Raw genomic sequence first — 14,450 nt, forward strand, 5'->3', positions numbered from 1 at the left:
TGTTACTCACCACTTTGGTTTGATTGCTCGTATGGAGCCACACATCCTGGAGGGGCCTCCTTGCCAGACATTTTAACTCCTAGTTTTGCCTTTAATTTACTTTAAATCTCTCCTAAATTGAAGGTTTGCATCTGCTTCACTCCACTGCCAGCCTGCCTAACAGTGCCATGGCTAAAGCGCTCATCTTTAATGTGCGTCCATGTCAGTTAATGCAAGAAAATGAGTAAGAAATGCTAACAAGCCCATTGAGTACTAACTACCAGACTATTTCTCATACTTCATCACTCATCCATATTTCACATCCTTTTATCCTCTGTGAACTTATTTTCCTCCTGTTTTAACAATCTTCCATGCAAAACACATGGCAGCGCTTAACATGCCACAGCTTGTGTTGTTTACTGTAATCCATACATGTGTCAGTTTGTGGTTGCATTTCCTGTCTCGTCGAGGTACCAGGACCAGTGAAAATTGCAAAAGCTAATCATTTGAGCCAGAGTTTCAAACTCCCCCTCACTCTGATGTTTTTGGAAGAGGTGTCAGAAATAAACATACATCCTTTCTCAACTCTTAATCTCATGATGCAACATGAAGGAAGCCAAATAGAGCTGTCACACTGCTTATCGCTCTTGTGATTTTTCCCTCTGAGCTATAAAAGAAGCAAGTCATATACTGGAGCTGAGTTATCTGGAGTGCACCTGCCCTAGTTGGCTCACACCTCCACTAGTTCTAAAGGGAGATGTCATTGTGGGAAAACAGGTAGTGCATCCTCTGAATTATCGGCTGCTTCCCTCATATTCTAATCTACCACTGTTTCAATTAATTCTTGACTTCTTAGACTGAACTAATTAAAAGGATTCCATTTAAAAACACAAGTTACAGTAGCATTGATCACCTCAAACATGTAGCAGAAATGATCTCCTCAATGCAAATGAGTAAAGACTGGAAAGAGAGATGAACTACAGGAAGGAACAAAGAGAGAGCGAGATAAAGCTGAGTTTGTCTGCCTGGAAGCTTAAAGGGGGCAGAGTGACCTGAGAGGGATGAAAGGCCGACTAGAGGCAAAATCGGAGCAGACAGAGAGCCATGAAAGACAGAGATATAAAAGTGGGGAGACGAGATGGAAACGATAGGCTGAAAGTGGAAAAGTGCTGAAAGAGTGAGCAACGGAGAGAGAGAAAGGAGTCTTTAGATCTATTTACAGATCTTTATCTGCCACCCTACCTGTCTGATGGTGCTACAATGCCTGGAAACCCCCTGGAATGTTTGTGGGAGTGGTAGGCTGCAACATCAGGGAGGACACCCCCCCCCCCCCCCCCCCGCCCCGTAATCAGAGTTAGCTGTGCATATGTCAGCTTGTCTATGATGCTTGGATGCTAAATGTATTCCTGTACTGTCACACAGGGGCCACAGGGTCCAGATGGCCCACTGGGAGAACCAGGTCCCGAGGGCACCAAGGTAAACATGCACAGCCACCCCTGTTGAAAACATCACCATGTGCTTGTGAAGATGGGATACTTCTCTAAAAGTATTTTTTTTCTTGCCTCTCCAAAATGAGTCATATTTTTTCTTTGCAGGGTGAAAGAGGTGACATTGGACAAAAAGGAGAGGCAGGATTCATAGTAAGTAGTCTCAAAATCAATATGTCTTTATACTTTGTCTTTCAGCTTGAATGGAAAAGAAAGTTTTTCATTTTTAAAAACATTTTACAAAGTTATGTTGGTTATGTTTCTGTAAATGTCTAACACATTTCTGGAAGAAGGCCTCAGGCCCTTAAGAAGCGAGAAAGCCAATTTTATGGAAAGTCATTCATCCAAAGCCAAGATTAATCACTGGCATCCTCCTCAAGCATCCAGGTTAACACTGATATTTCTTTTGAAGACTCTCGTTCACCTCATCTAGAATAACCCTCGGGCCTGTTTGAAAGCTTTAATCAGGTTTTTCTTTTTCTTTTCCTTTGTCTTCTCACCTCAGTATCAGGTTATACCCAAATGCAGTTATTAAGTGCTACTGCCAGCTTGAGCAAAACCTGCTGAAGAGTAGCAGCATGAGTGTAAACTCTGTATTCAGCTGATCTTGGTGAAATGTTTCATGTTTGTCCTCTGATGCTTTGATTTGAGAAAGATGTTCCAAAAGGGTTCAAGTGTCTCAGCACAGGCATTTTAGTTGCGGCCATGTCATGTGTATGCTTGTGTGTCTGTATGTGATGCCTTCTTAGGTGCTGTTCTTTTAGGTTAAGTGTAAGTGATGGACAAGGGTATTTGTCTGTATGTGTATAATCACTGATATAGAAGTGATACTTCACTTTATAGCATTATTATCATTGTACTTTAGACAAAACTTTTATTTTGGGGCTAAATTAATGCCAAGTGACATTAATTTTTTTGTTAGTTTTTGTTGAGCTGAATCATTCAAATAGCTACATTAGCAACACACCCATATACGCCCATAGTGGCACTAGCTGCATTTTGCGCTTATCTGAGACAGATTCTCAAAAACTTAAAGTGTCTAAAAAGGATGCCAGTAAATTCACCGGTGCACTGATGTTGCTGCCAGCTCTAGCTGGCCTGCAGGCAAATGTGAAATGATGCATAAAATCATATTTTAAAAACACAGCACATTGAATCGCCATTCATCAAACGTGGAAGAAGAACATGTTGCCAGTACTTTTCTCAAAATAAATGGAAATCAGTCGAGTTGATTGAATCTGCAGGTTCCTTGTTCAAATACTGATTTTTGCTTTGAAGGGCAAGGCTGGCAGTCCAGGAGAGAGAGGCCCTCCTGGGAAGCATGTAAGTAATGTTTACCTTGTGGTTATTTTTCTGCTGAATGTCTGTCAGAGCTTTAATTATCCTCTTCACTTTAGCAAGAAGCATCACTATGACTACAGCAGACAACACAGACTCGTAAAACACGTCCACATCCTCTTTTCACCTGTAATATATATAATTATCATTTGAAGAGTGTGTGCCAGTAAAGTCACCCAAGAGGAAGTTGTCATAGTTGAAAGAAGACACTGACCGGTGTTTCCAGGCTCATAATCAAAACACATGTGCAGTCGGTGCATGTGTGGGTGCCAGGTTTTTTTTCAGCATGCAGCACTAACATCAGTTTGGAATGACTTACACATTTAATGAACACATCACACCAACATAATTAGAACTTGGTTGCATTTCCCGCTTCTGTGTTTAAGAAGTAATTCTTTTCTGTAAGAGTGATTTCAAACACAAAGCTTTGAGTTTAGAGGAACTATTAATTGTAATAAATGAGTAAAAGTTGTTTATTTTATTCTGAACTTCTACTGATACTGGATTTTTGCGTCAGATAGCTCTCCTTTTTAACCTTTTTATTAAAGAATTGTAACCAAATAATGTCTGTAGCTGGAAAATAAACTTGTCAGTGCTCTCTGGTGGACAGATTATGTAATGACCAAACTGTTTCTACATAACTTTGGCATTTCTGTGCTGCTGTGTCTTGTTACCTATCCACTGACGTGTGCCAGTTTCAGTTTATCAATCCAAAATTGGTCGATGATCAGTTTTATTGGTCAGGCTCCTCTTTTAATAATCCCTGAGGAGAAACCGTTCTGCAGCTAATGCACATTCGGGCGTGCACACAGAGAAAACAACTAACACTGACTACAGTGTCTTTTTGTTGTAGTACTGTTTTAGTTTTTCTGTTTTTACCATCAGGAAAATGATCGATGTAGTTTTGATTTGCTTTTGACAAGCGAAAGGAAAAGCAGGTCCGTGTGGGCCGTCTGATCGTCACTACATCCGCTGTATGTTTCTTACGCTGCAGTTTGTTTCATCCGCTCATGGCAGGACTTACAGAGGATGTTTGCCAGTCAGAGAAAAGCCCTGTCACCTGCATGATGTAGTGCTGTTGGCCTGAGTTGTCTGGCTTGTCTGGTTTTCCACCGATAGACGAGCCGCTTTCCACTTACTCTAATCACGCATTGGCATAACGTTTGACATCCGAGGGTTGTTTGTAATTATTCTTAACAGACACACAAAAACACACAGGCACGTGCAGGCCTGTGCTCACGCTCGCAGATATGTCTGCACACCCACACACACACAGATTCATGCACACCTATGGACATAACAACGCATACTTGGGACTAGTTGCGACTTGTCTTCCTCGGCACAAACCGAGGTCTTTTTGCGTTTGATGAGGCTGCGATCACTTTCAAACTCAGGTCACTGTGTGTTTTGACCTGCCCTTCAAACTGAAAGCTAATGCTTACAGTCACTGTAACTTGGGCTTTGTGTCTCTGGTAGAAACCTTGTTAGTGAGTTATGCATTTACTCATTTTCACTGCTTGATGTTCACTGAAGAATATCGGCCTCACTGCTCTAATAAACCTACTGTATCTGCCGTTAATATTGCATCTCTGGCGGCTGACGGGGGCAGGATTTCCACTGTCCACCTCTGAACTCGTAGCGCCATCTGGTGTCTGATAAAAATCTCATCAAAATCTATCTTGAAAAATTCCTCACCATTTTTGTGTTCTATGAGTCGACAGTGTTTCTGGTTGTTGTCACAGAGTAATTTATTATACTTGAGTTTACTGAACCAACTTATTGTCCAGTTAGTGGTTGATGCTACTGAATCCACTGCTAACTCATCAGGCTTTTGCACATAAGTTTCAGTGCTTGTCAGAACCAGCTCTTTCTTCTACACACAGAAGCAATGATGAATGAAACACTGTTTGAAATTAGTCTTGTCAACACTTGGCAGCACAATGTTTGGACCACAACAGCGAGATGTGAAATGGCAGCAAAGCCAGTCCATTCCTACTGCACCAAAGAGTTTCTGTGTCGTGTCTGCAGGCACTGACACATCAGACTCAGTCATCATGTTTATGGTTATGCTGCTGCTGATGATAAGGATGAGAAGGGGACCGTGTCCAAAGCCGTGTTTTCTCATGCTTATTCTCTGTAATTACGCAAATGAATGACTGAAGCTGCACTGAGCTCATGACTGTGTGTGTTTCCAGGGCAAAGCAGGTATTCCAGGCAGCACCGGGGAGAGGGGACCCCACGGCGAACCAGTGAGTACTCTATCCTCTCATTGTTGCATTGGTGCAGTTTTTTCAGGAAACTGCAGATAAAGCCCAAATGATGTGTGAAAACACTTCAGAAGCTCTGTTGCTGCTCATTACAAGAAACAGAGGTGGAAATGAAGGCTTTACTGACATTTCTCTTTATTTGTTGTTTGTCTTTGCGGTCTTCACACCTTAAAGCTCCATACTTTGTGCCTCCCTTCTTGGATTCGTCTTCAAGTTCTTGATATTCATGGAAATGTGCCAACCCCTTAGAGACATCGAGAATGTCAAACAATCAGATACAAATATTTATTAGGCTGGAAGGTTTCAGTCACGCTGGAGGCACGGTTTATGTTATGGGTTTCATCTTGCCTTTGGCTGGTCTTCAGTTTTACACCAGGCTCGCTCAGCTCTCAGCTTTCCCTCCACTATAGACTTAAACATTGAACTGTTTGTGTTTGTGTCGCCGTCATGAGCTAGTTATTTTATGAAGGTAGGTTATCGTTTGTTCTATTCCCTCGTGTGCCTAGTTAGTCCAAGAGATTATTGTATCATGAAGCTAGGGTCCTGAAAGCATCTTATGATGGTTGTTATTCTTGCAGGGACCCAAAGGACCTCCTGGAGAGACTGGACCTGATGGAGAGCAAGGGCCTGAAGTACTATTCATTAAATATTATATATAGTTGAACTTCCTATGTATATAGTGCAAAATAAACATGGCTAATGCCCTTTGTTTCATCTTTGTAGGGTGGGCCTGGTGCAGAGGGCGAACCGGGTGTCATTGGAGAGCCAGGGTTAAAGGTCAGCAACACCCCACCATCTTTTTTGCTATGACCCCTCCCACCCCTGCATCTTAAAAACACATTTGTCATGTGGATCTTTAGTTCCTGCCACCCTCCAGCAATGTGAAAAGCCATGAACTTACTCAGTCAGTCTTCTGCGGGGTGTAGCTGTAGCCCTGGGTGGAACAGCTGACTGCCAAGTGCAACACTGCCTCAGCTTCATTTTGCAGTAATTGGTGTGAGTGGAGGAGTGAGCATGTATGTGTGTTTTGACCTCCAGACAGCCCTTTGTTGTGTTTTGTGTCCCTGCAGGGTGATGTTGGGTCTCCAGGAGCTGAAGGGGAGCAGGGACAGGAGGGAACTAGAGTGAGTGACTCCAAACAACCCACTAATCCCTTCCTTCCTTGTGTTTGGGTAAATCTGACCCGGCCGTTTATTTGCTCCCCCTCATTTTGAGGAGGACGTCTAATCCCACGGCCGAAGAAAGCAGAGCGATGGAATTATTTTTGTCTGATGGACTATATAAATAGCTCTTGGACTTCCTGAGTCTCATCTTTCTGTCCTGTCCACAGAATTAGATTCAACATTCTTTAGTGAGGTTGCTCAAACATCAGATCCACTGTACTATTTTTGACTCACATCATCTTAAAGGATGAAGGAGGATTAAAGAAATACGGTGATTTCTGAGAAGCTGTCCCCTTTGTACATTGGAATTGTCATATCTTGTCTGACTGTCATTATGTTGGAGTTTAAGTCTCCTCAATATAAATAGTCTAAAGACAGGGTTATTTTTGGTTTATTAGTCAGTGAGACTGTGATCACACTGGGGATTTTTAAACCCATCCAGTCGTATCATTTAGCAAAGGAAATGACTTGTTTTAGATTTCGCCACAAACTTGACATGTTAAACCAAATGTAGGCAGAATAAATTAACATTTCTAAGTGGTTATTTGGCCACTGATCGAGACAGTTGAGTCACTCCACTGTCTTCAGAATTCATCTCTTCATTACGTAGCTCACGTCTGGTTTTCATCAGTGAATTTTAACTTCTTGCTCTTCCTCTTCTTGTAATAATCCAGTCAGTGTATCTCTTGTCCTTTCATAGAATTTAAAAGAGTAACTTAACAAAACACTTCAAATCTTGTTTTTGCTGACCTCTGCTCATGAACCTCCTCACATTGATGCAATGATGTACAGGTGTTTCTCAGGAACCACACCCAACCACACCCATCAGTGATGCTGGCCATGGTCAGATGTGAAACAGCCTTGAAACGTTCAGCCAGAGAGAGCAGTGACAGACTGCTTTTCAGCCCGTTCTGACACACCTGAACTCTTACATGATCCCTCACTCTGACTTTGATGATCTCGGCAAAATATTTTCTCATGTACCTTTGGTGGTATCTAGCTGTGCAGATATTTTGAGATTTGAATTTGAGATGCTTACAAACAGCTACAGAAAGACAGACTGCTATCAATCACTTTTTACAGCAGCGGAGAGGTTTGGTTGTAAATTGTGATGTGGTTTTCAGGGTCCTCCTGGTCCCCCTGGTGAGGACGGCCCTCAAGGGAAAGATGGAGCCAAGGTAAACATAGCAAGACTGTGTTTTTGTTAACTTAGCCTCACTCCCCTTTAACAAGATCAAGCATGCAGTCAAATTGAGTTGTGGATTTGTTTCTCGTGGTTCTCCATATGACAGCAATAACAGGGAGTTTTCAGAAGATTCTGCTTGTTTCAGTTAAAAAACTACTAAAACTATTCTGTTTAAGCCTTTTGAGAGGTTCTGCATACCACATGCTGTCTCACCTGTTGACCTCTCTCTGTTGGTAATTTCTGCTGGTTGTCTGCTTCCCCTTCTCTATGTCCATCACACTGTCAGGGGGATCCTGGTGAGCGTGGGCCAGTCGGAGAGCCAGGAGATAAAGGAGTAGAAGGAGACCCAGGGCCCCTAGGACCACCCGGAGAGCCTGGGAAACAGGGCTTTCGTGTAAGTTTATTTTACATTTTCAAACTGCCAAATAAAACAGTTTTAATTAAGTAGCCTTCATTTAAATTGGGAGCACTTAACGGAAATTGATGCCTGCATTGACTGATTGACTCAGAAAAGACATGCACGCAGATGACGTGAAAACTAGATCTGAATGAAAGGTCAGGAAGATTCAGTTTGTGACAGAACTGGTTCCTCTGGTTTCTCTGTGGGTAGAGCCGGGAAGATATTGATGGATCATGAGCAGACTTTTCTTAGATAGCATAACACAGCAAAAATAAATGACACCTTTAGAATTTCAAAAATTCAACAGAGCAGATTACAAAAGTGCTTTTAACCAAATAATGCCCCAGTATCCCAGCAGGGGTCAGCCTTCTCTTCAGCAAAGACTTTTTGCTGCTAGGCCAGTAAAAGGAACTGTGTCATAGACTGTGGATGTTTAGTAAAGTATGATTGATGTCAATCAAAGTCTCCTCTAAGTGCTTGTTTATTTTCAGATACAGATTCCAATTCAGCTCTGTGTGTAGAGGGCAGGGAGGTCACCATGACGGAGCCTCAGGAGACACACGAAGCTCTGTGCAAAAGCAGTGTTTTCCAGTACACAAAGATAGAGAAAGAATAATGAAGAAGGCAAAATAAAGTGAGACAAAATATGATGTCAGTTAAAGTCAGAGAGCTGAAGTACGTAATTGAATGTTGTTTACAGCTGCAGTTATCAGTGCCTCTGGTTGTTAAATATATATTTTATGTGTGTGGTAATCACTTAATGAATTACCTGTTACAGGGACCAGAAGGAAAACTAGGGCCCCCAGGTAACAGAGGGCGACATGGCAAGAAGGTAAGGACCTCACTCACCGACACTTTTCATATACAGCATGTTATGAGGACACAGTCCAAGGCACTTTGGCCTGCAAATGGTTCCAGAGAACTTCTGAGTCATCTCGGTTGACCTGCCTGAACTATCATTTGAGTCAAATGTGAAGTTGTTGACTCAACTTCTGAGGACAAAAACAAGTAACTGCAGCCAGCATTGAGACATATTTTGATTTGTTTTCTTAAGTACCCTGCTATCAAAAAGGGCTGAAAGCCGACTTTCAACTTAACAGATTTTTTTGTCAGGCTTGCTGTTTTTCACCCCCAGTGACTCTCTGTCTCATTCCAGGGAGAGAGAGGTCCTCCAGGTCTTGCTGGTGAGGTTGGCACACGAGGAGACATCGGCCAACCAGGCGAGCCGGGCCTGAAAGGAGCCAGAGGAACTCGAGGCACACCAGTTAGTTCCCACTCTTCCTGTCCTTTCTCCCAGTTAGTCCTGTCTCAGAATCAGGACCAATCTGTTGCAGAGTCATAAGTGATCACATTAAAGTGCAGTTGAAATCACATTTAGTCGTCCCTTTTTGTAGTCGTGACATATTTGTATGCATTGTCTTTTATTATTAAAGGGGAGAAAATGGTCTGCAAACAAACAGAAAACATGCTCCTTTCTGTCTAGTCCGCTGGAGGGGTGTGTCAGTGTCTGTTTGATTGACAGCTGGCAGGCTGCCAGAGTGCCGCTGTTACACCTGTAGTGAACAAGAAACAAAGTAAACTGTAGCCTGTGTGTCAAGTGCAGACCAGTTTAATGTGCTGCAGCTGAGCAGCTAATCAGCTATCTAGCATGCAAACTGATGTTAGCACTGCACTTTTCCCAATGAATGTTTGACAGAAGACAGACCAAGACTAATGTGGTTATTGTTCAGAGTCTGTGGCTGCTGCTGTCTGACTGCCTCTGATAGGACACTGACATTAAACCAAGCAATCGTCAATATTTTCTCCCCTTTCTCTCTGATTTTTTGTCAAAGGAGAACACGAAACAAGTGATAGAGTAGATATGTATGCTGTAGCACACAAAAAGTGAAATTCATTTCACCTGGACTTCCAACTGTATACTATGACAAAAAGCCATAGCTGTTTTTTTTTTCTTGAGTGTCAAACCCTCTAGAGCAAAGCATCAAATGCCTTTCTTTGTTCCAGGCCTCAGAGTGAGAGCAAAAAAAAGTCAGTGAAAATCCAAAAGGAAGGCATCCATTCTTCTTCACAGAGAATGACAGCTCCCCGTTCAGCAGAACCACTTAGACCATGTTGTGATAGCTGTGGAGAAAAGATTTATATCCCCATCTTAAAACAACTCTGGTCACAGGATTGAGTCGGCATGTGTGTCGGTTTGAGGCCAGGCCTATATTTAACTGAACCAGGGTAGAGAAGCAGAACAAACAGCACTGGGACTGATTGACTCGTATTTTGTGTGTTCTTTCTGCGTTGTTTCCAGGGTCAGCCTGGAGTCATGGGGATAGAAGGGCAGCCAGGACTGGCAGGATACACGGTGAGTTTCTCCTGTCTGCTGTTTTATGAGAATCAATTTCTAATGTGCACATACTTATGTACGCCACGCAACATAAACCTGGATTCCCCTAAAATGACCAACATGGGGAGTAAGAAGTAGCTGTTCTCGGTTTATCCATCAACGTAATCCTGCTTCAAGCAACATACACGCTTCAGAAACTGATCTCAACTCAACATAGCTGTTGAATTTAATTCCAATCTAGCTAGCTCACTTTTGGTAGCCTTGTGCTGTAAGGGGTACCCACCACTAGCCCACCACCAGCCCAGCATGTGCTGGAGACATCCTGAGTTTGTGTGGTTGAGGACGTCATCAGTGCCGTTCTTATAGTTCACATTACTCCTTACTTTTAATTATTCAGTGAACACTGAATAAGACTTGGGGGAAAACTGCACAAATAACTACCAGTGCAAAGACAAGGGGTGCAGCTGAACATCTGAACATGGTGAAATCTACAAGCTTATTTTTCCAGGCAACTCCACAGCTTGGTCAGTGCCAACACCAGTGGGTTAGGTTGCATAACTCGAACAGGGTACCTCCGGTTCATTTATTCCTTTTTTTTATTTCTTTGTGTGTGTGTGTGTGTGTGTGTGTGTGTGTGTGTGTGTGTGTGTGTGTGTGTGTGTGTGTGTGAAGGCTCTCAGACTCATTCACACTTGACTCAGGTTGCTGAGGCATTTGTAAGTCTGTGCCAAAAACCAAATCCTTGAGTGACAGAATGGAAGAGCTTCTCTACAAAGAAATGTGTTTATATAAAACAGTTCTGATTAATATGCTGACAGCAGAACTCATGTTCCTCCAAGAAACATGCCGTAGCCAGTAGAAGTATGGCAGCTTTTTTAGGAACAATAATCAGCTTTCTTTTTTTTAGGGTCACCCTGGCAAGCCTGGGCCCATTGGACCACCGGGGCCTAAAGGTGAAAAGGTAATATGATACCTGAACTGGCATTTGAAATGGAATCATGTTAGTATTTTGGGTTTTAGCTTTAATGTGTGTCTGGTTGTAAAATTTTGTGTCTGTTTGTGTGATTGTGTGTGTTTGTTACATTCCAGGGTTATCCAGGCGAAGACAATAAGACCCCAGGACCACCAGGGCCCTTAGGTGAACCAGTAGGTCTTGCTTTCCTTTAAACTCTCCTTTCTGATCCCTAACACTGCTCGCTCTGTTTAGTCCAAGCCGTTTAAATTCGGATTGACTCTGGAAGTAAAAGTTAATCCTGATCATCTCCTGATTTTAACACCAAGTGTTTTGTCCCTCCAGATTGACAATAATGTGTCAGCATTTCTGCTCTTAAACCTGTCATGCCTGTGGACCCCGATTATCAACCTGTGTGGCTCAGATCTGTTCTGTTCATTGCCGGCGAAACAGAGCGTGCACAGAAAGAAATGTTTGACAAGGGGTTTTTATAAGTCAGGCTAAAGCTTAAGCTTGGCTTTGTGCGTCTTCTTTATATTGACCCATAATAACAATATAGTGTGATGAACACAAGTGTTTCATTGTTAAAACTGAAACAGGCTTCATTACATTTATACAAAACATTTTTGCCTTTGACAACAGCAAGAGTGCCAATGAGAGCCATTGTTCACCCTGAATTACCTAAAGGATTTTGTGCACAAGAAAACAAAGTCATTCTTAGACTAATATCAAAAGAGGATCAGGATGTATCAAAGAGTCTTAGCAGCTTTGGAAAGCTCACTGTTATACAGTACCATGACTCCGATGCACTTTGAGACACATTTCCCAGCACTGGATGTGACCATGGAGACAGGCTGACACAGCATGAGCAAAAAGGGTTATTGCGTGTCTGCAGAAGTGTAGATAGCAACCTCCCATATGAGTAGCACTAGATTATAAAGTTGGCACAGTATTGCAGAGCACAGAATGAGCAATACAATGGCAGCCTCTGTCTTGATGTGGCCCCGACCAAGATTGGCTGAAAGTGAGGTTCAAGGTGAAATTACGCCTTTCCATTTGACTCCGGTAAAGATCCAGACTCAAAGGTCACATCTGAAGAATAAGCCTCATGTAGCTGCCCAGCTCAATTGAAGCTTTTCGGGTATAAACGACGGCATGTACATACAGTGTGTGTGTGTTCATGTGTGTGCATTTGTGTTTTCACAGGGGCCCCCAGGAGAACGAGGAGAGCGTGGAGAACCAGGGGATGAAGGATATCAGGTAGACAAAATCATTAAATCAACATCAGACATCACACAGTCAGCGCTCAGTGTGCTTGTCTGCTTGATTGTTGTTCATACTGTTTTGGTGCTCAGTTGAATGCTCCTCTGCTCAGGTTAGAGCAGACCACACATGTCGGAGAGGATTACCAGATTCCCAGCAATAAGGCTGGGAAATGTGTTTCTTTTGTCACTTCATGTTTTTCAGGCACATCATTTTGAGTGGATTGACATATGTGGTCTGTTTGACTGAGCTGATCATATCATTATACTGTTTCGATGTGTTATGTGTAAAAACAGTAAAATTACCAAAAACTCAAGGATGCAGTGGGTGTCCAATCACAGTTTTTCAAAAACTTTTAAAACATCCCAGACCCTCTCAGGACCCTCCTTAAAATTCTCGTCATATAGAGACTTTCATGAATCCTGCTTGCATGCTGGAGGACAGTAGAGGTGCTTTCAGTGCATTGTGTTTGGGTCATTAAGTGCAGTATCTCATACTAGGCCCAAACTGTTGCACAACTGTTGTAAGGACAGTCCTGTGAAGAATCACTAGAGATCACAGTGACCCATCTCCAGCTCCAACCTGGGTTCATAGTCATAACTAAAATTTAGTTTTGGCAGTCATTAGGTCTATTAGGTCAGTCTCGGTTTTCTTTGCCAGTCATTTGAGTGCAGATTTATAAATCCTGTTTATGATACCTGTTTTACAACCCCTGTTCCAATAAAGTTGGGGCTCTGTGTAAAGGGTCAAAACAGAATGTGTGTTTACCTTAATTTAACCAGTTTTAGGATGTTCTTGAGCCATTTAGAGGCTTTCACAGTGTCATCAAATTCAGAATAAGCATGTATTGACGAAAACCAATGAAGTTGATGGGGTAAGATAATAAATGTATTGTCTTTGTACTTTTTTGGAATCAGGGTTGTGATGGAACACATGTATTAAAAGCTTTGGTTTTGAAACGGTGGAGCCTGTAACTGAGCGGTTTTCTTCCCTGTTTGTGTAAACGGTACTCACAAGAATACACATAACATGGCTGTGGGTGTGATGTTGATGATGATAAACATGTACTTGTGACGTCTCTCAGCCCTGATTAAGACTAAAATCAGGGAGAAAAATATTAAATATATTAAAACTGTGTTTCAGGGCCATACGGGTACCATCGGATCTCGTGGAGCTATTGGACCACAGGGCCCACCGGTAAGGCAGTAAATATCTGTAGTACATTAGCTACAGCATGTAGTAACAGTGCTACATAACATATACATCACATTAAGTATAAACAGTGATGTAAAAAGATTGAGTGTTGGAAAGAACAAAACATCCTTACCTATGGTGGCACTAAATATATGAAATATGTAAATATAAAGAGAACAGAGTCCTTTAAATCACAAGGGTTTACCCCCTTAAGAGTGTGAATGTGCCCCGAGTGGGAATCTGTGCCGTCCTTTGTGTCCAAAATGGACAGGCTCAGATTAAGCAGCCACTTAGATACATTTTGATTCCATTTTGTAATTTGACAATAACAATAATACAATACAAACAGGAATGTTTTCCTGAAGAACGTCACAATTTCAATGGCAGCGTTTCCACAGTTGTCATGTAAATGGATTATGGATTCGTATCACAGCTTACTATTATTGTTTGTGTGTGTGTGTCTGTCGTCTTGCTTTGTTCAGGGATCACCAGGCTTCCCTGGAGAACCAGGCCCAAAAGGAGAGATAGGTGCACCGGTGAGTCCCTTAGCAGGCAAATCATACATACATCTACGTACATGATTTCTCTGATGTGTAAAGGAAAGAGTTTGAGAATCCGTTAAACTTGGCCTCCTCCCTGCAAATAAGATGTACTAGTTCAGCATCAGAGTGTTTAGTAATCTGGGCTGCTGTTTTTGTGCTGAGTAGGCCTTTTTTAAACAAAACCAATAAATGTATTAACTCCACCTTGTTCACTCTGGCAAGTTTGGCTGTGACACTGTGGATAAAAACAAATCCCTCTGTGTGCTTCCAGACTGAAAGACCAATCACAGATGAGCATACTAGTACAAGATTTTGAGCTGTAGTTGATGATTTCATCTCAGCTG

At 42.2% G+C, this 14,450-nt stretch overlaps 1 protein-coding gene across 1 annotated transcript in view; it reads left to right on the top strand.

The window, feature by feature from the left end:
* The window catches only part of col24a1 (collagen type XXIV alpha 1 chain), an 84,694-nt gene that overhangs the window by 55,003 nt on the left and 15,241 nt on the right, over nucleotides 1-14,450 (top strand). Inside the window, exons 29-45 of the mRNA XM_076727297.1 lie at nucleotides 1,402-1,455; nucleotides 1,575-1,619; nucleotides 2,745-2,789; nucleotides 5,000-5,053; nucleotides 5,650-5,703; nucleotides 5,795-5,848; nucleotides 6,142-6,195; nucleotides 7,359-7,412; nucleotides 7,707-7,814; nucleotides 8,599-8,652; nucleotides 8,977-9,084; nucleotides 10,120-10,173; nucleotides 11,063-11,116; nucleotides 11,245-11,301; nucleotides 12,314-12,367; nucleotides 13,514-13,567; nucleotides 14,047-14,100. Of these exons, the coding sequence (XP_076583412.1) occupies nucleotides 1,402-1,455; nucleotides 1,575-1,619; nucleotides 2,745-2,789; nucleotides 5,000-5,053; nucleotides 5,650-5,703; nucleotides 5,795-5,848; nucleotides 6,142-6,195; nucleotides 7,359-7,412; nucleotides 7,707-7,814; nucleotides 8,599-8,652; nucleotides 8,977-9,084; nucleotides 10,120-10,173; nucleotides 11,063-11,116; nucleotides 11,245-11,301; nucleotides 12,314-12,367; nucleotides 13,514-13,567; nucleotides 14,047-14,100 (1,011 nt within the window). The remainder of the gene's footprint in view (nucleotides 1-1,401; nucleotides 1,456-1,574; nucleotides 1,620-2,744; nucleotides 2,790-4,999; nucleotides 5,054-5,649; nucleotides 5,704-5,794; nucleotides 5,849-6,141; nucleotides 6,196-7,358; nucleotides 7,413-7,706; nucleotides 7,815-8,598; nucleotides 8,653-8,976; nucleotides 9,085-10,119; nucleotides 10,174-11,062; nucleotides 11,117-11,244; nucleotides 11,302-12,313; nucleotides 12,368-13,513; nucleotides 13,568-14,046; nucleotides 14,101-14,450) is intronic.

This window comes from Chaetodon auriga, chromosome 3 (assembly GCF_051107435.1).
Source record: "Chaetodon auriga isolate fChaAug3 chromosome 3, fChaAug3.hap1, whole genome shotgun sequence".
Classification (NCBI taxonomy): domain Eukaryota; kingdom Metazoa; phylum Chordata; class Actinopteri; order Chaetodontiformes; family Chaetodontidae; genus Chaetodon; species Chaetodon auriga.